Source organism: Anopheles aquasalis, chromosome 2 (genome assembly GCF_943734665.1).
Source record: "Anopheles aquasalis chromosome 2, idAnoAquaMG_Q_19, whole genome shotgun sequence".
Classification (NCBI taxonomy): Eukaryota; Metazoa; Arthropoda; class Insecta; order Diptera; family Culicidae; genus Anopheles; species Anopheles aquasalis.
Window position 1 is genome coordinate 82,583,891 of NC_064877.1, and position 22,180 is coordinate 82,606,070.

The 22,180-nt window shown below is 49.3% G+C and overlaps 1 protein-coding gene across 2 annotated transcripts in view; it reads right to left on the reverse strand.

Moving 5' to 3' along the window:
- Window positions 1-294: 294 nt before the first annotated feature.
- The window catches only part of LOC126571070 (uncharacterized protein DDB_G0271670-like), a 33,874-nt gene continuing 11,988 nt past the window's right edge, over window positions 295-22,180 (reverse strand). For both annotated transcript variants that reach the window (XM_050229308.1, XM_050229307.1), the window contains exons 3-9: window positions 11,627-12,347; window positions 8,267-9,207; window positions 8,098-8,199; window positions 3,787-3,895; window positions 3,493-3,669; window positions 3,081-3,194; window positions 295-2,545 (exon numbers count right to left, since the gene is read on the reverse strand). In XM_050229308.1, the coding sequence (XP_050085265.1) occupies window positions 2,421-2,545; window positions 3,081-3,194; window positions 3,493-3,669; window positions 3,787-3,895; window positions 8,098-8,199; window positions 8,267-9,207; window positions 11,627-11,780 (1,722 nt within the window). In that variant the 5' untranslated portion in view covers window positions 11,781-12,347 and the 3' untranslated portion in view covers window positions 295-2,420. The remainder of the gene's footprint in view (window positions 2,546-3,080; window positions 3,195-3,492; window positions 3,670-3,786; window positions 3,896-8,097; window positions 8,200-8,266; window positions 9,208-11,626; window positions 12,348-22,180) is intronic.

Here is a 22,180-nt window from a genome sequence, read left to right on the forward strand (position 1 = left end):
AGCTTACTAACGTACCATTTGAGCTGGAACCAGGGGCTACCGTGAATCTGAAGGACCAACCCAGGGGGTACCCAGTGTATGTTTGCTGGCGATTGACACTTGGAACGATTGAAAACAAATAGACTCAACGACAATACATGTGCCGCTTCCTTCAGTTGCAGGTTTTCAATCGACTTTAAGCTGATGGTTTCGGCCAGAAAAAGCGCTGGAAGCATTTTCTTTCGGGAACTGAAAACCGAGAACCAATAAATGGCAGAGTCGCACTGGTTTTAATCCAAATATATTTACCTTTTATTCAACCGTTTTTACCTCAAACGCAGCCACATTTTCATCTCACGCAGGTCGATCGGTGCGTGGATTGCTGGGCCGATTTGGATGTTTTCGTTTTTCACCAACACACCAGCTTTTCCTTACCTGCCAGTGTGGGACCCGTTGGTGGGTTGGTAAATGGGGGAACGAAAAGCTTGCAGCCGTCTCCTGGGGTGACTTACTATCATGCGTTATTTCCTTTATTTCAACGCTTTCATCGTCCAGCAGGCGTGTTGGTAACACATGGGTGGTAGAGAAGCAAACGGGTTGCTCGATGCTGTCAACCTTTTCCTCCCCAGCGTCAAGTGAAGAAATGATCGATCGATTCCGCAACCTACCCTAAACCCCCCTGCTGGCTCTCACTCTCTCTCACTCTCTCTCTCTCTCTCTCTCTCTCTCTCTCTCTTTCTCTCTCTGTTTTTGCCTATTTACAGGTTCCATTTCGGTCCGGTGATCCGGTTTCTATTTTTGCTCCTTCATTGCCAGGAAGAGGACGCATTTTCTCCGTATCATACACTCCGGCGACGCTTCGGGAGCTCGAAAGGAATCGGCTTAGTACGACTTTTTGTAGTATTGGTTTGCTTGTACTGCCGCACCGGGTACAGTTCTACACCTACAAACAGTTTTTTTTTTAATTTATTTTCCTTCGGATTTTTACGTGTTTTTCTCCTGCTCCCTCCTTGCACCATTCGCTCCTCCGCTTCGGGCCACTTTTCTTTGTTTTCTTTTGTTCACAAATAACACTCACGCCCAAACTGGGTGAATGGGGAACTCGGCTTCAAGAGAGTTAATGTAAAGGGGTGGGAATGGGAGGGCCGGGATTGAAAATGTGGACCAAACACAAACTAGCACACAAATACGCACACTCGTTGAATCTGCAAAAGAACCGATGCGAAAAAATCGAACATTTGGAAGAGAAAGAATGGGAGGGAAGTAGATTCGATATATCTAAGATGCTTATCATTATATGCTGTCCTCATTATCGTCGCCCCTCGTCGAGCAGTTCATGGCAACAAGGATGGCAAAATTCCTTTTTTTTTGGTTCCTGGCCACTCGTAATCAACTTTTGCCAGTTGAATACGGTTGGGCGGTGGTTGGTAATGGGAAAAATGAAATAGATTGAAACCGAAAACGCTTACTAACAAGCCTGAAGCTGCCGCTCACTGATGCCGATGATGTAAAGGAGATTTTCAATCAATGCACTGCTCCACTTTTCCGCTACCCTAAAGTCCTGTACGTCTTTGAATGTGTGTGTCTGGGTGTGGGGTTTTTCTTGGAATCCTTCAGAGGAGAGGCATCTACGATGCATATGTCTATCGTTTTTTTTTCCCGAAACCTTGGATCGGGATTTGTGGCGTTGGTTGTTTTTTTTTTTTTTGAGTGCCTAACTTTCTTTGCTTAAGTTTCTCTTATTTTCTGTTACTTTCACTTACAAATACCATACAAAGTACATCAAACGCTACATTCAATTTGATTTACGCCATTTCAGTTACCTATATTTACAGCACATCGTAGCTCTCTCAATTTTCGGAGAACGATATTTCTCTCTCTTTTTTTATCCTCATCTCGATACAGGAATGCTTCACTGTCGGACACGTATGTCCGTATGTGTCATGTATCGTTCAATTAACGGTTTGAATCGCCACGATTCACACTCACCGGACCGTGTACCTGGCCACCGGGACGCTGGATTCCGCTGCAAAAATATGAACTCTTCATTTTCCGCCTCCATGGTGCTCCAGTAGTGACGCAAGGAGAGTCTTTGACATGGAATTTTTCAAGGAATTCGGAATGAATGTTTCAGACTACATGCTGTCCTGTTCGTTTTCTGTTCGCCTCTCACAGGGTACAGCAATATCACGCATGTCGTACGTGGAACCGACCGGAGTACCTGCAGTATGTGAAACGAAGTCACCAGTTCCGTGTGTATCCATGACCTAGGGCATGATCTGTAGTATCGATGTCATGTTTTACTTTTGATCATCTGCCCACTCACCCACCCATTTGGGGGTGGATTTTGATTCATTTTTACATCACTCATCGCTTGACCCTCGACACACTCCGGCGGTGCCATTCCATCAACCACCTCACCGTCCGAGTGTTTGCGAGGTTCAATGCATATTTAAGACGAAATTGATGACCTGATATGTTACAATTGTCAGTGGCAAATGAATGTGGGACACCACCAGTACCGCATTGCCATGGTCTCCGTGTTGCATTGCCGCCGGGTTTTCACCTGTGGGGTAGAGCCAGAGCAAGAGACGAGCAAGCAGATGAGAGGAAAGAGTGGGTATTGATTAACCAAACTGTCGCTTCAGCACACGGATTGCGCGGGTGATGCAAAAGTACTGGAAACACTGTCACCAACATGAATGTGCGATTTTATCAACGGATCATCGCGGAGGGGGCTTTGGTATAAATGATAAATGATTGCAAAAACATAAATCAAAGAGCCTAAAGATAGTGTTGCTAAAAGGGGAAAACGCTGTTTTACAACTGTTTCTGAACACTGCAGCGCATGTTGATGTTATTGAATAGTAGAGAATGTCAATAGAAGAAGCAAAAAAAAGGGCTAGAGCGAGGAATGCACATAATTGAACTCATTTATAGATCCAATAGCCATTGTGCTGGTTTCCGTATGCCATCTGTTTGATGGTGATGATCGTTTTTTTTAGCTCCCGTTAGATGTGTAGTTTTCAATTTATGCTCCGGAATGAAAAATCGATACGGTGTTGTTTGTTTTGCTTTCCAACCGTTACGTCATGACTTACCGTTCAGGATATGCACCAGCGTTGACGCAGCGACAGCATTATTCGAAACACAGGAGTAATTTCCGGAGTTGAGCGTGTTTGTGTGCGCGATAAACAGTTCCGAGTAGCGGTTGTCTATCGGGGTGGTAAAAGAGAGAGAGAAAAGATAGACAGATAAAGTGAGAGAAAGGGAATTACTGGCATATATTGTCACTGCAAACACATGCACGGGTTCTGTGAAATGCCATCGAATACAACCAACCAGAGAACCAGAAACTGATGCATCAGTCTGCACCAGTTGGATCAACAGAAGCGAATGCTCCTGTTCCCCCCGCCCCCCATTCGAAACCGATTCGATTGTTTGTTTGAATATTGTATCCTTTCCCATCGAGCAATCGAAAGTAGGGCACCGGTTTGTGCATGTGCCACTTACCCGCCTCTGTTGACACGTTGACGCCCCGGTGGGCATCGTAGTTGATCATGCGATTGTTGTGATACCAGAATATGTAGAGCGGTGGTTCGTTGCTCTGGACGACGCGGCACGTTAACCGCAGCATCGAACCGGGTTTCAGATACTTCTCCGAGGGTCCGAAAATTTCCGCCTTTGCCTCTGCAGTGGTAGTGGTGGTGGTGGTGGTGGTGTGGGTGTAAAGAACCAAAAACTCATTAGCATTGCGATCACAATTGCAGCGAAAGAGCGAAACTGGCCAAGCAGCTGGTTACCTACCGACAACGTCCAGCTTCACGAAGATCGAGGTCGGTGGATGGGTGGAAACCTGGCACTCGTACAGTCCCGCGTCTCGCAGCTGCACGTACTTGATCTGTAGTGGCCATTCCTGGGGAAAGGATTGCATTAGAAATGGAATGTGAGAATTGAATTAAATTTACTTTTACGTTTTTAGGCGCGATGCAGCAGAATCCCAGTTGTGCGTTTTAGAAAACCAAAATGTGGATGAAACTGACTCCACTTTACAATCCCATGCGATCGCTAATGTAGAAAAGATGAAGCATAAACATGCTAGTTGCGAGTTGGGCAACGTTTAACTAGCTAGCGGGACTCCATTCATATAATAACCACAGGTCCGGCCCAGTCTGATTGAGTACGAACAATCAAGCTAATTGAAATTTGATTTTCCTACGTTTTCCCTTTTTCCCACGACATGACAAGCAACCGTTCCGTTCCGAGAGCTGAACGATCGGGAAGGTTTGTGCACGGATCGGAATGAATATAATACAATCACTCCATCACGCCATCCCACGGCAGCTACGTCAGCACGAGCGGTCACGGGAACGGAACGGTTGTGCGTCCGTCGATTCCGTCTACCACCGGTCGCGAGCCGATGGTCATAAGCATCAATCATGGGTGTGGGCCCCCCGCCCTCCTCGATCTAGGATTCTAGTCCCAACATTCCCCAGTTTGCAGCTGCTAGCGAATGCCGGTCACGGTACGTGCCTAATGGTCAATCCGTCCGTCCAGCCTCCAATCCCCAGAGTGACCACAGAGACCGGCACCGGCGCCAACCGCCTCGTCACCAATCACTGAACCATGAATGCGTCATTCGTCGCTCCATCCACGAGGTACGGAGGAGTTTTATGTTGCTTTTACACAAGCTCCCCGGTGGTGCTTCGTAGCCCACTCCCAAGGCACCATTCCGATCGACGTTCTGCCATCGAGCACACGGATTTTTATGGGCCTCTCACTCACTCTCTCTCTCTCACTCTCTCTCACACTCCCTCTCTCTCTCTCTCACAATCCCTCTCTCTTTCTTGCTTTGTCCCAGGGTGAAGGCCGGTGTACGCTTGGGAGAATTAGCACAATTGGAAGTAAATATGTTGCCTCCCAGGTCGTTTAGCGACAGCTAATGTGTCAGCGTGGGCTCCAAGTGGGCCCAAATTGGTCCCTCGATATTTGGCGTCGCGCCGTGTAGGTCGCGCCTTCCCAGGCCTTTTTGGTAGACGTGCAAGGTCACGAAGAAAGCGGCTTAAGCGACGAAAGAGACGAAGGGAAGAAAGGCAGTGGGAATGGCACACCCCACAGCTCATCTTGGTGCCGAGATCCGCAAACGCTTTCGCAAAGAAAAATCGTTCCGTGTTACTCATGTAATTACGTCGGACGACGGACGCCACTGTATGCGGCTCACGTTTGCAATGTTTAAAGCAGCAGTAGCAGCAGCATCGGTGCCTGTTTCGGAATTCGGGCTCTTGTGCCACGCGGTAGTCCATTGGAGCAAGGGTATTACGATGTGTCTGTGTTCGTGTCTGTTGTGGTTGTAATGAAGGTTGCTGTGGAGTTCTCGGTGCTGTAGAGAGAGAGCTCTCTGCTTGAGCACACAGTAAGAAGGAACCTGGTTTAAAGCCGGCAATTATGTTGGAGACCACTTTTAAATCCTCCTTAATAAACCTCATCCGAGGAGAGCGGAGAATGGAAAAGTGCTCTAAAATGTTAAACGTCATTCATTTGTATAATGAAGTGAAAGTAGCGGCTAATCCTTCAACAATGAACACACCACGGATCGGAAAGCTCATGTGTTGACGCGTCTCATCGCTACGAGCCTTAAGCAACGCCATTAACGCAAAGTGACGAACCATTCGCTCTAGCAGCACTCACGGTATCGAGTATCCCGGGAACCATGAGGTGGCAGGAGCGTAGCCATCCTACAGCCATCCAGCATGAGCTCAGTGTGGTTGCTCACCTTCACCTTCTGTATATGTGAGCGAGCGTTCGGATGCATCGGACACCGGATCGATCGATGGTCTGCAAATTGCGGGCATAATTAACGAGCGTAGCTAAGCCGATCGCTTGCGAGCTGTGCGAGTAGTGTGCAGACATTTATTACATCGCCATTTGACGGGTGAATGATGAGTGGCATGGTTTAGTTCAACGACGCCTGCCGGGTACGGTCCGGCAATGAAAGCGATGGAGGCTGTCATCGATCCGAAGCGTCCGTACGTCAAGTCCGTGAGCCAAGGTACCGCTTCGCAGAAGCCTCGTTTGTGATTGAAGTTGAACTCTGAATATTTCAAAAGCCCCGCTGCTGGGTGGTGGTGCTTACACGTCAGCGAACGGTGCATTGAACCATCCATTATTCGAAGCGTAACGGATGGCCTGGCCCTGAATGAGCACTGGTGATGGGGTACCTCAAACGGTGTGCTAGGAGTTAAACTCGTTTAAACGAAGCTCATGCTCCTCCCTTGAGCCCGTATACCGGAATCCAATTCGTGGAAAGTGCTACAGAGCTACGCCAGCAAGCGCACGTCTGCACCAGGGAGTTGCATTTGCTGCAAGCTCTTTCAGCAAGAGTGAGCACGATCCCTTTTTCCTCGGCATCTCATCACGGCAATCGTTGTGCTTTCGCATTCTCCCGTTGAAGCATAAATCAATTTACACAAAATGAACGCCCACAAACTAACCAAAACGAATTGCCTTTTCCTACTCCACGGCACGCAGGCGGACGCAAAATAGCAACCACCAGCCGAGCGGTCGACGAGAAATCTTGAATCTCGTTCTCAACTTCACCGTGCAGAGCAGAGAGCGAAGATCGTCATTGCAATGTTCCTCTGCCAAACTAACGCTGCGACGGAGACGATGATGATGGCGATGAAAAGCAAAGTCAAAAAACGAGGGGGGAAAACAACCGGAAAAGCCGGACCCCAGGATGCCAGGGTGGCTGTCAGTGGTCGGATTCCGGGTGGCCACACCCGTAGGCACTCCAGCGTCATCGTCAACAGCTCAACAGCGACACCCAGCCACAGTCGTCGCAATGGCTGCTGCTGCTGCTGCTGCTGCTCATGGCATCGCACCGCCCACCGGAAGCACGTTTCTGTCGAGGGGGGAAGATAAAACTCGTCGAAATGCACTCACCCCACCACCACCAAGGTGCCAAGGTGGCCATCCATTGGCCAGTAGAAATCCTCGACCGGAACACTCAGTTCAGCTCAGCGCGTTCGTTCGTTTGTTTTTTTTTTTTGTTTGAAGCACGAGGACGGACGGTTTCAAGCGGGGGTTCTTCTACTCATCTCGTTGACTGGCGTTGTTGTCCGGAAAGGGGGGGAAGGTAGTTGCACCTACCCCGATTTGTACCCTTGAAAAACCGAAAGAGTGTGGCCACCGGTAGCTTAGCCGCAAGCGGCCGCAACATTGCAATCATCTCGGTCTCGCGTCCCTCTTGGTGGCCGTGGATCGTGCATCATTCGAGCACTCTCATCCTCTCACTCACTCTTGGTTTGTTTCGCTCCGCGTTTTTCGTTTCTTAGTTTGCCACTTTTGCTCCACACAAAAAAAAACAGTAGATTTACGGACATAAAGTACCGCTTGGATCACCACCTCTCTCTCTCTCTGGGAGCAACGCTGTTTGCTGTTGCTGGCAGGACTGGCTGCAGAAAAAACCAAAAAAAGATGCGGCTCGTGCTGCGAGCACCGAGAAGAGCTCAGCAACAAACACCAACACCAGCATCAGCAAACGGCAAACACTAGAGGGCCTCCGGTGTGACATTTACCGAGAATCACTTTGATGACGCTCCGTGACTTCTCGCTCTGTCCGATTCCACTGAGATTTTCATTTTTCCCTTCTCTTTCCCATTTCCTAATGGAATCGTTGGATCACGCAGAGTGCCTGCTGTGTGTCTTGCCAGCTAGCGGTAGCTTCGCCTGGGGGCGGAAGGGCAACGATCAAAGAAATGGCTGTAAAGCGCACACCAAGTGTGAGTGCACTTTCGGCTGACTTTGTTGTACTCGATCCATGGAACTGATTTGCTCTCTCACGCGCACTGTTACCGTTGCTGCGCTGCAATCAAATCAACGATACACTTGCTGTGGCTTTCGGTTTGGTTCTCATTTCGTTATGTCTTGGCGATGGCGTCACAGCGGGGGGGACAGCAATAAAACACAACTTTTCCCTTGCAATAACCGTACATTAGCCGTGATCAAATCATTGCCTTCGAGTGACGTGAATCCCACGAAAAAAGAAAACCCCGTTAAAAGTTCTCGATGGAGGCGCATGGTACCTCGCATGGAGGCGCATGGTAATCGGTGACTTACCTCCTTTTCCTCCGAGTGTATGATGTTGAACCGTTCGTCACTGCTGTACGTTGTCACGCCGATCGTCAGCAGATGGTAATCTTTTCGCCTGATCCAAGAAACCTGCACGATAGAAGGGAGATTGCGGTGAGTTCCAACTTCGACTGCAAATGCCGTCTCGCGTACTTACCACACCCTCGCCAATGTTGCGCACCGCACAGGGCAGCACGGCAATGGAGCCCACCTGCGACGCAATCACCGTGTGGTTGTCGGTTTCGAAGTACATCTTGCTAAAGTTACCCTCCGCCCCGGGGCCACCGTCGATGCCGTCCAGCTTGTTGATGCTACCGGGCACCTCCAGCTCCATCGGTGACGTTGCTCCACGGGATGCGGCCTTTAACCCCATCTTACCACCACTACTGCTGCTGCTGCTGCTGCTGCCGGAAAATCCGCTCGGTAGCTTTTGACCCGCAGCACCAGCTTTCGGTGAGCCAAGCCCAACCTCAGCGAGTATCAGGTTGGCGCTGCTGATTTTACTAAAACTACTGCCCTCCACCATCGTGGCACCATCGTGGGTGGGGTGTTTTGTGTCACGCGTCATCGTAATGGTGGTGGTGGTGCTGCTGCTGGTGGTGGTGATGATGTTGCTAGTAGCGAGCTCGGAATGCTCAGAAACACTCTTTCCGTTACTCTCTACAGCAGCAGCGGCGGCGGCGGCGGCGGCGGCGGCAGCGGTACCGGTGCCACTGGTGCTAATGTTACTACTGCTAGTCTTACTACTAATGCTACTGCTAGTGGCGCCTTTGCTGCCATACCCTCGGCTGGCAGCTTCTGCCAGTGAGCTGCCATCGTCGGTCAGCTGAGCGCCCGGAGCTAGCGTTTCCTTGAGCGCTCCCGATCCCAACAGGGGCAGCGTCTTTCCTCGCGAACTGGTCGCACCGGTAAACAGTTGCGCTGCGTCCTGTATCAGCGCTGCGTACCGTGGTGCTTCAGGTGCTTGCTCCGGTTGCAACGTTGCCAAGCTCGCTAGATGACGGCTGATCGTAGCGGAAGAGCTACTGCTGCTGCTGCTGCTGCTGCTGCTGCCGCTGTCTATTAGTGTTGTTGCCGTGCTCTGGGATGTGATGAGCCCTGTGAAGGAGTTGGACAGCACCAGAGGTAGTCTTTAGTTAGTGAGGGTACAAAGTAATGAGATCCAGGAATATTTGTAGCGCCATTGTTGTGCGTTCCGGACTCAGGAGTTGCTGCAACAAATGCTCTAATGCTCGGCGCTGATCAAGGCAAAAATGGATAGCGATACGGCATAGTTTTGAGCGAAGGAATAAATAAAGTCGACCTGCAGCAAACGGTTGACGTTGGGTTGGTGATGGTTCAACCATTACAGACCGGAACCAGCAAACGATTTAAAAGTTTCAGCAAAATCGAGTCAAGTGTTTCTTTGCAACCGACGTCCACCAGTTGCTGGACACGGTGGTAAACGTAAAGTGTTGTTCGAGGAACCCTCTCTTCGGCTTCCTTCCCACTTTAACCTCATCGATCATCGAGCGTCATCATCCCGGTGGCTACCTGAGAGCTAACCGAGAGAGACCGAGTCGGTTTCCGGTAATTTCGTTAAGTAGTTATGCTACTCCCGTTTCCCGTACCAGGGCGCATTTTTCAATTAAGAAAGCAATTTTCGTCAGCTCGTCCACCGTGAAAGTAAGGTGGACGAATGGTAGGAACTGGAGGCTTGGATGATCAGGTGCCAGTTTACGTCAACCTTACCACCGAGAAGCTCTCGAAGGGAAACCAAATTTTCGTAAAACAATTTTCACCCAGTGCCATTAGGGGTGGAAGAGATACCGCTGTATGGATGGTTGGAGTGGTTTGCTTCAAAAAAGATGCATTGTCTGTGGGAGCAGCAGCGCTTCGATGCAAGGATTAGTTTTGTGCAGACGCTTCGTAGTGTCTTGCAACCTTCTGTTAGTCAGTGAAACATGTCAGCAAAAACCAGGATTTCCAATCAGCTTCAACTAGCCCCTTAAGACGAACCACGAGCACACCAAAGGATGCTTTGCTACGGTTCCCACTTTCAATAGATTCCGTTCCACTGTTTTCTTTTCGACGAAAGTATCTCCATCGCCGTCGTATACCGTCCAACCGATCCTTGGCGAAAAGCATAAAACGGAGCAAATTGAGAAAACTTATTCTCACTTTCATCTTCGGTATTTTTTTGTGAGTGCCCGGTGACCGGGATGGCGTGATGGCCAATAGAGCCATCCAGCGGGGGGATAATCGATGAAATGGAAAATTCAATTTAAACGAATACGATCCAAACAAGAACCTATAAGCTCGTTCCTGCTTGCTTGGCCTGCCACACTTTCGATTGCATCATCTGTGACATTGACGTCAATCGAGGGGGTGGCGCGGTGGCATCAGGACCTTACCTTCCACTCTCATCATCATGGCAATCGAACGGGAGGTTTTATTTTATTGTTATCCGCTATCTAAACCCTCGGTTTCGATTCCCTTCCCTCCCTCCCTCCAGCAACGAGTCAAACGAACCAGTTTGAAGCACTTTCCGCTAGCATCCTAATTCAGTGCCAAACTGAGCTTAGTTCCGGCTGGAAGCAATAAGGGCCGGTGAGGGGTGGGAAGCCATAAGGACGAATCAAAGAGGCACCACCGGCAACGAACTTTACCAATCATCTTTGCGCGGCGCCCCCGGGGGGTCGGATCGGACGGAGCAAAAGGAAGCGCCGGAACTGCTAGGTACACACTGGTACCATCCGCCTTGAAAATTATCTCAAATTCTGTGGAAATCTTTAAGCCACACCTTGGTTTTGCCATTTTCCCAATAGCTCCGAAGGCAGGTTCGGTCTCTTTCGTTCAGTTTGCCATCTGAAAGCTGATGTTTCTGCTCGAACAGAGCGCAATTCAGGCGGTTGATGGTATTTCTTCTTTGCCTTTTTGGTTTTCCTACGACTCCTGTCTATCTGGCATCAGAATTGCGGTGTCTTTGGTGTCGCCGGAGGCGTAAGGCTTAAAGGGATGTCAGCGGAGTTGATTTCTTATGACAGGATGCTCTCGTTTCGTTGGCGGATTCTTTACTGCTTTTCGTTTTATTTTCCGCTATGTTTTGCTCTACTCTGTGCTTCAAGATTCAGCAACCATTGGGGCGGGGTTTTAGTATAGTCAAAAGGAAGAGTCTCGTTTTCAACTAGTGCATTAAACGTTGAATTGGTCACGCAAGTAGTTGCTTGTTTTGATTGAATTAAGTTCGTGAGATAACGTTCATGGTCATCCATGTGCAACCGTGCATCATCGTAAAATGTCCTCTAAAACGGAATGCTGGCAATAACCCGTCCTAACTTTTGGTTGAGATTTCATTAGGATTAAGTTTAAGAGCTATCGATCATCTTTCCTTGATTACCTGGAATTCAACTTTCCGGCCAGGGATTATTGAGCTTCAATCAATCATCAAGACCATCAACTTTTATCTGTGAGCGTCAGTTTCGGAGGAATTTAAAAAGGGACCGTTCTAGTAATCGAAGAAGCTATTCCAACTTACCACTTCCACCGCTCGTAGACTCCAAAATGATGAAGAGCGTGCACCATTTTGTCAGCTGCACCAATCCGCACCGGTCCACGACGCTGTATCCTCTGCTCCTCGTCCTTCGTCTGCTGCTGCTGCTGCACCCGGCACTGGTACTTCTCCAAAACATTGGTCCTGCGGCCCTAAAGGCTTCCCCGGGGGCGTACTGCGGTGTTGCCGGTGCTTAGGGATGTGTTGGAGTGAGTGTCTACACTTTGTTAAGAGCTTTTCCTTCCCCCCTACAGTGTGTCTCCACCACTTTCATCCGATTGGAACAAAAAGCTGAGCAAGAATTCCACCGGATTGCACTTGCGAATTGGAACCGGGTGTACTTCGATGGCGATAGATTAATGTAAGAAGCGGGACGAAAAGCAGGAGGCAAAGAAGCAAAGTTGGTTGCTTCTATTGAAACTTCACAGATAGAGACAACAGAGGAATAGTGGGGTGGCGATCTAGCACAATCGGAAACAAGATGGAACACGAAGCCTAGTGGCCGCCTTGGTTATATGCTTGTTCGGTGGATCCATTGTTACTGGTGCGTCCGATTGATCGGCGACCCCGTTTTTTTCGCTAACTGTTTATGCACTCGAACCGAACTCACTTAGCCGGATGTTTGTCACTTGGTTTGATTGCAGGTCCCATGCGAGGTGGTTGTGCTGCAGTTTGATGCGTTTGGATTCTGACATGGTACGATGCCCTGGAAGGAGGAGAGAGATGTTGGAATACTGTATTAGTACGATTGGTCGAACATGTTTGATCAACTAACAATGTTTAGAAGGCTTCGAAGTGAAGGGCAACATGTAGATATTTTGCTTCATCTTAAAAAAATAAACTAAACGATCATGATTTTCCTAACAACCAAACTTCAAACACCGTTCGCATCAGTTTCTAGTTACAAATCTTTTTCGTAAATTTGAGTTAATTATTCAACCCTTGAAACTTCGTTTCAGCGAAAGTTTTAACGATTTTTTTTCATCAAAACATTCTAATCAAAATTTCAAAAAAGCAGAGCAGAAATGCTCGTTACGATCGTCCTCTGTTTTATCCTGAAGAAACCATCCTGGACCGTTGGCAGCGCAACTGAATGCCAAGTGTTTTCGTTCCATTTCCATCGACACCTAAAAATGTGTCGGTGGAGCTGCTTGTCTCGTGGAAAGCGAGAACAATTGTGCGGCAAACAAACTGAAATCCTCTTAAGATAGCGAAGCGAAGTGTTTGTGGCACAACAAAAGCCTCTCATCATTCCGCCATTCACCTCATCGCTTTTCTGCCCACTCGCTCGCTGTTTATCCTTTAATTTTTATATTTTCCCTCCCTTGCACCTTTCTTTCTTCCGTGGATAGCGGGTACACTCGCACCGTCGCAAGTCTCTGGAACAGACAAAACAGATCCAAACAGTGTCCAACCACCGGGTCCAGGCTGACCCGGGAGTGCCCGCAGGCGGAGGATCCCCGCTGTGGCGAGCTTTTCATTAATTTCCATCCGTCAGAATTGCCCGCCAGCGGTTTAGGCCATCATACGAAGCTTATCGAGTTTGTGGCGATTCCGGACGGAAGTGGGAGAACGGAAAATTCAATTTTCTTACGATTTGTGCCCGCCCACCGCACGCGCACCCTCCGCAAACGAGCAAACACACGCATACACGGGCGTGCTCGTGCCCACAGTCTTCACTCTGTTTGGACAGTGCTCGTCATGTCACGTCGTTCGCTGGCTCCGGGCTTTTCAATTTGTTCTATTGTTTCGTCTGGTGTTGCGTACGCATGGAGTGGATCTTTGGCCGTTTGTATGACGCTCTAGGAGACGATCTGAAGTTTACTTTAAAACCAGACCTTGTGGCTTGCCGAGCACGTGACCAAAAGAAAAAAAAGAGAGAGAGGAAAAAGTTGGTCAGCGTGGCTGCACGTTGCTCGTGATTTTACAGTTTGCTTGAAATGAAACTTTGCAAATTCCCTTCGGCCGCTAAGGGCAGTTGGTTGAAGTTGGTTTTGTACCACTTTGCACCACCACCGTCCAACACTAACAACTTTCGACTGGATAACAGCTTGAATGTCAAAATAACAAAAAGGAGTAGCACCAGCAGCAGCAATAGACGCAGGGTTTGTGGTTTTTGCGTGAGTTTGCCCGGCTTATGAGCTCCCAGAATCACAAAGCACTTGGTGTGCGCTGGGTGCTCAATTATCATCCGGCTAGGCGAGGTTCTTCGTTCTTTCGTCCCCTGGTAATCCATTTACGTAACCTTTGACATTTTCGGTTCCCATGCCCATGGTTAATGTCTCCGGTTCGCCTTCATTGTCCGCCACTATCTCGTCACGTCACGATTGCAATATTCGCCTGATGGATTGGATGCTCTTCGCTGGCCACAACCTTCTGGCCAAAGGTTTATGAAAAAAAAAAACACAAAAACAACAATTATTTCCCATAAAGCACCTCCGGGGTGAAGGTGACTGGGTGACTGCGGTCACCTTGGTCTCGCGCACGAGGCCATTCACTCGTTTTTCGCTACGGATCCGTAATGAGCATCAGAACCGGATGGACGGAACTCCGGGGGCGACATTTTCATCCGGCCATCCAGGCCAGCGGGCTGCGTTAGGTGACGTGAATTAATTGCGCTCACCTTCCGTCCACAGCGTCCTTAGCGCGAATCCACGCGAAGCAGTGGAAGAGAGAGAGAGAGAGTGCTGAAGCCGGTGGCGGCCTGGAGGCGGCAAAAAATGGTTTTCATCTCCGAACGGTTTTCAACCACTCCCGGTGATGGATGAGCGGAGCACGGAGCATCTCACGCGTTGCCTACACAGTTGGACAACATATATCTCATCCCCGCCGTGGCAACACACCTGGTGCCTATGGTCTACCCTGCCTCCGGTGCGCAAACTAATTAAGCCATCCATTGTCACAAACACGCAGACAACGCCAAGGTGCGCACCTTGCCGTTTGGGATGTTCGGTGGTTGCTCCTGGGAAAAAGGGCGCTTCAGTTTCGGCGAAAAACCAAACCGTTGACAGCACCTTCGCTGGCTGAAGGGCGGGAGTCCCGGGAACCGGGAAGAACCACAAAACCTCCCACCTTCCACCTTCGTTCTGTCACCACCAGCAGCACCTGCGGAAGCATCGAGCGCGCTCTGTTGGGGTTTTCCGAACGGTTTTGGGTTCGGTTGTTGGTTGTTGAAAAACGATAAACAAAACATTCACCGCAAGCTCGTTTGTCGTGGGTGCGTTTGTCTTGGCGTTGTCACGCGGGACAGACTTTCGCCTCGCTTGTTCTCCCCGCGCATGACTTCGAAATTGCCACTCATTAGTCATTCCTCGGGGAAAATGGGACCCCACCAGGTGCAGGAAGGAGCCAAACGTTGGAGGCGAAGATGAATAGTTGTCTTGTGCAACTTTCTCGGGTGCTTCACCGAACTTCGGCGCCTGCGGTGCGAATGCCGAAGCTTATCAGTGTAGGTAGTGACATCTCCATAAATCAAACACCTGCCCCGGCCTGGCCACCACCATCGGTGTGCCATGGCGTGATGGTTTGGGAGGAATAATAATGATCCAATTTCCGGCTGCACGCGTTACGCAATGCGGATGGCGGGACGGGATCAGTCGTGGAGTCGCTGTGGAGTGGAGTGGAGGAACCGGCGAAGAATTGGAAGCGGAGCCATGAAGCGCATAGAATTGAATCATGTTTTCGCGACCCGGTTCGATGCTGATGAAGGCATTCAGGCGTGTAATACAAGCGGGAAAACTTGTGCCAAAGCACAATTGGGGAATTCAGTAAAAAAAACTTAGGTTACTTTTAGAACCATTGTTGTTATAGTCGTTGGCTGCGTGTTGTTTGGTGTTTATTGTGAAGGCAAGAGTAAATTTTTAAACGTGTTATCTGCTTATAATATTTACTATAAATATTTAAATACATCTAAATGGAATATGTAGCATGATAAATTCTTTCCAGATGCATTTCAAGATGTAAAGATCAGTTTTAAAAATCAAGTGGTTCACACTTACAATATTGAAGCGTATATTTCGCAAAAGATTGAAAAAATGATTTTAATTGGCCTCTTTTAGCTGTGTTAACAATTGAGCTTTGTACTATTTTATTAAACGATAAAATTACTAAGGTATCATGTGATATGATCGATTCCTCATGAGTTGATCCACTCGTTGACCTAATGTAAATAAAATCTGATAAAAAATCAGAAAAAATCCGGCCCCAAAAATTAAATTTGATGCACCAGCTATGTGCTTATGGTGAGATACATTATTATCATCCACTAAATCCGCCAGTCGAGTGGATCAAACACATGGCACGCCAGTAAACATCCAACAACAGCACACAGCATCCAAACTTCCTGAAAACGCCCCAAATCGTCATAAATGCAAATGACTTGCCAAAAACACCAATCCAAAACTGATGATCCCAACCGTTAACCTGCCACTCCGGTCACCGTTTGGTTGGGTGCCAAGTGCGCCAAGCCAAACAAACAAAGCTCCGGGACCGCGGTCACAACAGGCAGAAGCACAGGATCATTAACTGATTCGCTCGTAATTGTGGATTCATCATTTCCCTCGCCAGACCGGCGTGTCAGCTGTCTAATTTGCTAATGCGCCCATCGTTAGCACGCCCACCCCGGCGATTCCCCGGCAACAGTACCGCCAGTAACAGAATCTCGTACCATCGTACATGCCGTAAGATGAGCGGTTCCGCAACATGGCTAAGGCCGGGCTGACAATCTGTAAATTAACTTTCAACGAAACACATTGACACCGCACCACTGCACTCCTAGCCCGCTCGCCGTTCCCCAGGTTTCGCAGCCTTCACTTTCAATTAGCAACACTCTCGGCTTCGAAGAGGTTGTTGGCCTTTCGCCACGTTCCGGAAAGGCATCCGGGTCACCCTCCACCTAATCTCGCTTCGTTCATCTCACCAATGCGGTACCAAAAACGAGGTTCCGGCACCAGGAGAGCCTAATCATCATCAACGACGGTACCGAAACGAGCCACGCCAGCTCGTCTCGAGTGAAGAGGCTCTTCCCCCCATCACCGGCACGTCAATTGCGAACAATTGGTGCTGTCATCTTTCTTGATTAGCAATTCACTCTCACTCATCAGCACTCACTTTCGGCGCACCTTTCGGCAAGGTGAAGTCCACGGCGCAAAATGGTGCCGTCTAGCTGCCGGTAGGCCTCCCCACCCGCTCATTCCAGGACCTCTCGTTAATGGAGGGGCAAGTTTTCTTCCGGTTCTTTGTTTTTTTGTGGCGCGCACGGTGAGGGCAATAAACCTGGTGGAGCGAGACTTTGCGAAAATAACCCACAGGTCGGCCTCCTAACCGGATTTTTGGTACGATGGGCTACGAAATGGCGGAGTGTTTTTCATGGAAAATATCTTCACTCCTATGGGAGGGTAAGCTGATGTTCCGCATGAACCGCAACACCACCATCGCCACCAATATGGCGGCTCAGTCTGTGTCTGCCGGGTGGGTAAAGATTGGTGGAATACAACATTGTTGCTGCGAGCACCCTGAAAAGCCACTAAGCACACTCACGCACACGCGTGACACTCGTGGCCACGGTCAAAGTGTCGATGGTGTCGGCGGGGCGGCCCCCGGGGGCGTGGAACGGAGGACACAGGACGAGACAAACATAATTAATCAAAATAATAAAGTCGTCACATAAATTCGCTTTATGATTACACAACACATAATACCATGAAAGGGACCGTGGCCACGGCCACGATGCCAAGGGTGCCAAGGGAGCCGCCATGAGGCCAAGTGAGCACTGGCACCGGGGCCAAGAAAACCGCCCGCCAGATTAAGTGATGTTGAGATTTGTTTTTCTCTCGTGGCGAGACGTGCGAGTCTCGTTGCATGGCGGTGACCAACGACCTAGATGGCAGTGTAGCTGGAGGCCTACGGGACGGGACTTTTGCTCTTTTACCGCCGCGGCGTACGTTGCGTGAAGGGCGGGGGGAGGGGGGTGCTTCGTTAATGCTCCGACGGTGATATGGTGGTTGGTTGTCGCTGTGATGCCTCGGCACGACAGTAATCCACCGAGCAAACTTCATCTCACTGTCGTCGTCGCGTTGTCGTTGTTGTCGTGGTATCCTACGCAGCAGAGGAAGCGGAGAGTGTGGGCCTTGTTCCGGTTCACTTAACTTTAGCTTGACATCCGAGGGGTCCTCGGTCGTTAAGAGGACGGAGGGCGAAGGGAAGACGAAGAAGGATGAGGCCGCTAAGAAGTCGTCAAGTTCGGTTCGGAGGGGAAATGGTGGCTGGCTGGCTGGCTGGCTGGCTGGCTGGCTGGCGACCGTAATCAAACAGGGCTATGACCTATGATCTCACTATCTGCGTCCACATCCGTTAAGTGGAGTGTATCCCTTTTGCGTGAACGTTCGGCAAGGGTGACAGTCCGTCACTCGTTCACCCCACCGAGCAGAACCTCTCTCTCTCTCTCTCTTCTCTCGGAGCGAGGTCAGACTGATCGGCCGTGCGCCGTGACAGAGCCCGGGTCCGCCTGAAGCTTCTGACATTTATGACAAAGTTGACACGGCACGTCATCAAATTTCATTAATCATATCTTCCTCCTCTCTCTCTCTCTCTCTCTCTCTCTCTCTCTCTCTTCTTATTTTGCAGAATTCCTCGCTTCACGGGAAACCGCAATACGCGCATACCAACGACGACGACGACGACGTGGTGATGGTGGAACGAAACATAAAAAGGAAAGAAAGTATTATGCCAAAAAGTTAATAGGCATCAGCCCTGCACGGACCGCGGGCATGGGCCCCCTTGGCTGGGATGTAAACTTTGAATAATGTCACCACACACAGCGCACATTCCCGACATAATTCCCGACCGCATTTGCCGTAGCATGCGAAGCGGACAATTTCGGGAAGCTGCTGTCCTTTCGGGAGGTTGCTGCTGCTGTTGCTACTGCTGCTATTGAGTAATGTTGCTTAACTTTTCGTTTGTGACAGTCGCGGTTAGCAGCGCGGTGATGGGAGCAAGTTTTTGATTTAATTGGCGAGAACAAAGGGCAAAGGCTTCGGTTTCGATGGGATGCCTCGGATCCGTTACTTCATCTTCTTCCATCGGGGCTTTGGGAGCGTGGGTTTCCTGGCCAAAAAGGACCAAAGTTGTGGCAGAGAAGTTACATTAAAGAGCACTTTTCGGCAGATAATTGATTGCAGATCTGTAGCAAGACTGGAATGGTGTAGTATCGCATCGTAAAGGGGCAGAGATCAAAGCACGAAGCATTGTTTATCAACTAACTTATCCTTGGCCTCCTTGGTCGCTTCGCCAAACAATTTCGTACACGCGGTACACGAGATGTTAATCATGTTAATGTTCAATAGCTTGTCAGACAACATAATGAATTGGTAATCAAAATCAAGTGCTGGTTTCGCAATGTAAATGAAACGCGACAAGTTTGTACACCGCATTGAATACCCAATTTGTGCATTGTTGAAGCTCACTTTGAGCGCATTACTCTCGTTGTCATTTCTTGGAATCCGTACGCAAATACAGCACTTGCTATAGGGCAACATATCTCTACAATAAGGATACATTTCAACAATCAAGGCCTTGAGGGAATTAGCCAGAAGAAAGGGCAGTGACGCTGATGTTGCATAAAACATTAGGACCCCAGCAGTACAATGATCAAGAGGGTAATTAATGCATCAACGAACATGTAGATATTGAATTCTATTGAAATATGTACTGAGAGTGCCCTGCAGCTCAAGCCAACCACGGCAAAGATTACCAGTTTGTATGATTTAAGGTTCGTTCTATTGTCCATTCTGGATTGATCCGTTTGATTATCTGGATGTGCAGTGTGATGGTTCGTTAGTGATTAGTTAGTTAGAATCAATGGAATTAAGAGCCACTCTAACTGACAAAACCAAAACATTGGTAATGTAAGCCAAACATTGGTAATGATTCTTTCAGAATAAAAAAATATCTATTGTGCATCACTACTCCAACATCACGAAGCTCAGCTTAACAGCAAAGAAATGCTCTTAGAAAATACAAGAACAACATCCATTGCCATAAACATTGCATTCTACTCTTCGAATACAGTTCGAAATCAAAGTGCGCTCCTGAACCCCATATTCTACAATTGCAAGCTGCAACATTAGTCCCAAACCAGAGCGAAGTGCTTCAACAAATTTACTCAATAAACGCTAGGCTTAAGTGATAAAAACCTCTTTTCTCCCGCTCGAAACACGCCAACATTTATGATCGACAGTTATTCCTACACACCATTACCATCGCCATAATGATCACCATCATCGTGATACATCCTGCTTTCTCTTCGCGAAGAAGCAGTGAGCAGGATGTATTTATTACTCGTTTTATTATTGCAAACTCTCACCGCCGTTGACGTCGCCATCGGCTCCCAAAACAAAAAACAAAGCCCAAAATCGGGGCAAGAAATATGACCAACATTCGCAAAACAAATTGTCCCCATTTTACCCCGCTCGCTCGCTCTTACGATGATTGCCAATAGCCGGTGGAACGGGAGGGGAAAGGAGGGCTGGGAAACAGGGAAAAGGCCTTAAACCACCCCCGAGACAGGCTCCAGCCCTTAACTAACTAGGTCGGGAACGGAAACGTTCGCAATATTTTTCTTCTTCTCGCCTTTTTTTTTCTTGTTTGTTTGTGATGGTCGGCGTCTCGCTTCCCCTGTTTTTCTTTTTTTTTTTGCGAACTCGGCGTTAACCTCGACCTCTGTGACCCCCAAAACCTCCCCGAAAAAAAAAACCACGAAAAGAAAACCTAAAAAAAGGGAAGACCACGAGGAGGGGCACGCTGTCGAACGTAACGGAAAGCAGGCCAACCTGATGCCCGAAAGCTGAGCAGATCGATGGATAAACGGATGGATGGAACCGGTTATGCAAAACAAAAAACCAGAATCGGGTCACCTGCGACCGTAGGCCTGCCTGCCTGTTCACCTGCCGTGGGTTGCAAAGCGTTGAAATGAAAACGAGAGGACCCCGGGCCCTCTGCTCAGCCAGCTCGTCTCGTCTCATCACCACATCGGCGTCTGGCGTCAGAAAAGTGCTTACATAAATGCGCGTATGTATCATAAATATTGATCCACCCGCGGAGTGAGAGAGGACGAATGGAGGGAGACGAAGACCACCTCATGCTCATCATCCCTTCACAAACACCGGAACGTCGACGCCAGGTCGGAGGCATCACGGCATCCTGGTGCTGAGCGCCATACAACGGCTCAGCTCAGCTCAGCTCAACCAGCTGGTGCCAGCGGAAGGTTTTATTTATATGAAAAGCACCGGGAATGGTCGGACCGGTTGCGACCTTGCGCAGACGGCCCCGAGCACTGGGCGATTGGGCTCCTGGTCTCCTGGACTCCTGGCCTCTCGGCCTCCTGGGTGCGGTTCAGACGCATCTCATCAACGTGCCGAGCTGATGCGGGTAGCTCTGGCGTAGAGCTTATTTGCTGCCCTTCTTCTACTTCTTCTTCTCTGCCTTCCAGGTTTGTTGTTTTGTTGCAAAAAAAGGACCAGGCACAAGACAGGCACGCTTCCGGTGAACCCGGCTCATAATTTACGAGCTCCAGCCGGCCAACGCTTCTCCAGCCACTCTCACTGTAATGCTCGCGAAGGTCACCAGGCAGACCAGAACGGCATCTGATTATGCGGAAGGGCGCTAGCGCACTAGACAAAAGGGATTCGTCCGCATCGAAAGGTTCCCTGGCGTATGCAGGAACCGTGGTGGCCTTCCACCTTTTCCAGGGCTTTTGTTTTCGTCTCCTCGTCATTATCGTTCCATAAGGGAGCCTGTGCTGGGCCCGACAATGAGGATGCTGAGGCGCCGTGACCTGGCCCAGAATCTGGGCCTCGTTATCATTTTTTAATTGCCGTGGCACAGAAACACACACATAGGCATAAGCTCTACACAACACTTGTTGGATTCCACTCATCAACTGCCATCGTGGCATGAAGAACCTTCCGTCATCTGCCACAGGATCCCGGGAACCTCTCTCTCTCTCTCTCTCGACGCTGCCTGGTTCACCCCATTATCAACCGGAAGCATCTCAAGTGCCTCATCCAACGGCCTCATCACCGACGCGAGAGCTCACCTGAGAGGATAACGCTCGACTTTCATCGTCATCATCAGCATCAACAGCAGCACCAGCTACAACGTCATCGTCAGCATCAGCAAGATGCGGCACGTTATTGGCGCCATGCAGATCCCTTCTCCTTCTCCTGCCGTTCTTCTCTTTCTTCTGCACGATGCAATCCCTCCGGTCACCGGATCGGTCATCCCCTGGGCAGCAGCAGCGAGCAATAAACAGCAAAAGCGAGCAAAAGCGAGCGTTTGCTATGCAAATACGAAGAGCACAGGAAGAGTAGCGGCAGCAAGCAAGCGCAAGGATATGGGAAGGATCCTGAGTCTCCTAGTGCCTTGTGTTGCTGTGTTGCTTTTGCGTTTTGCCCAGTTGAGGTCGGTGCTGACGGTGCTGCAGACACACTCTGCCTGACTTGTGGTTTCACTCCACGCGTCGCTTGTCACCGTTTTTGCTTT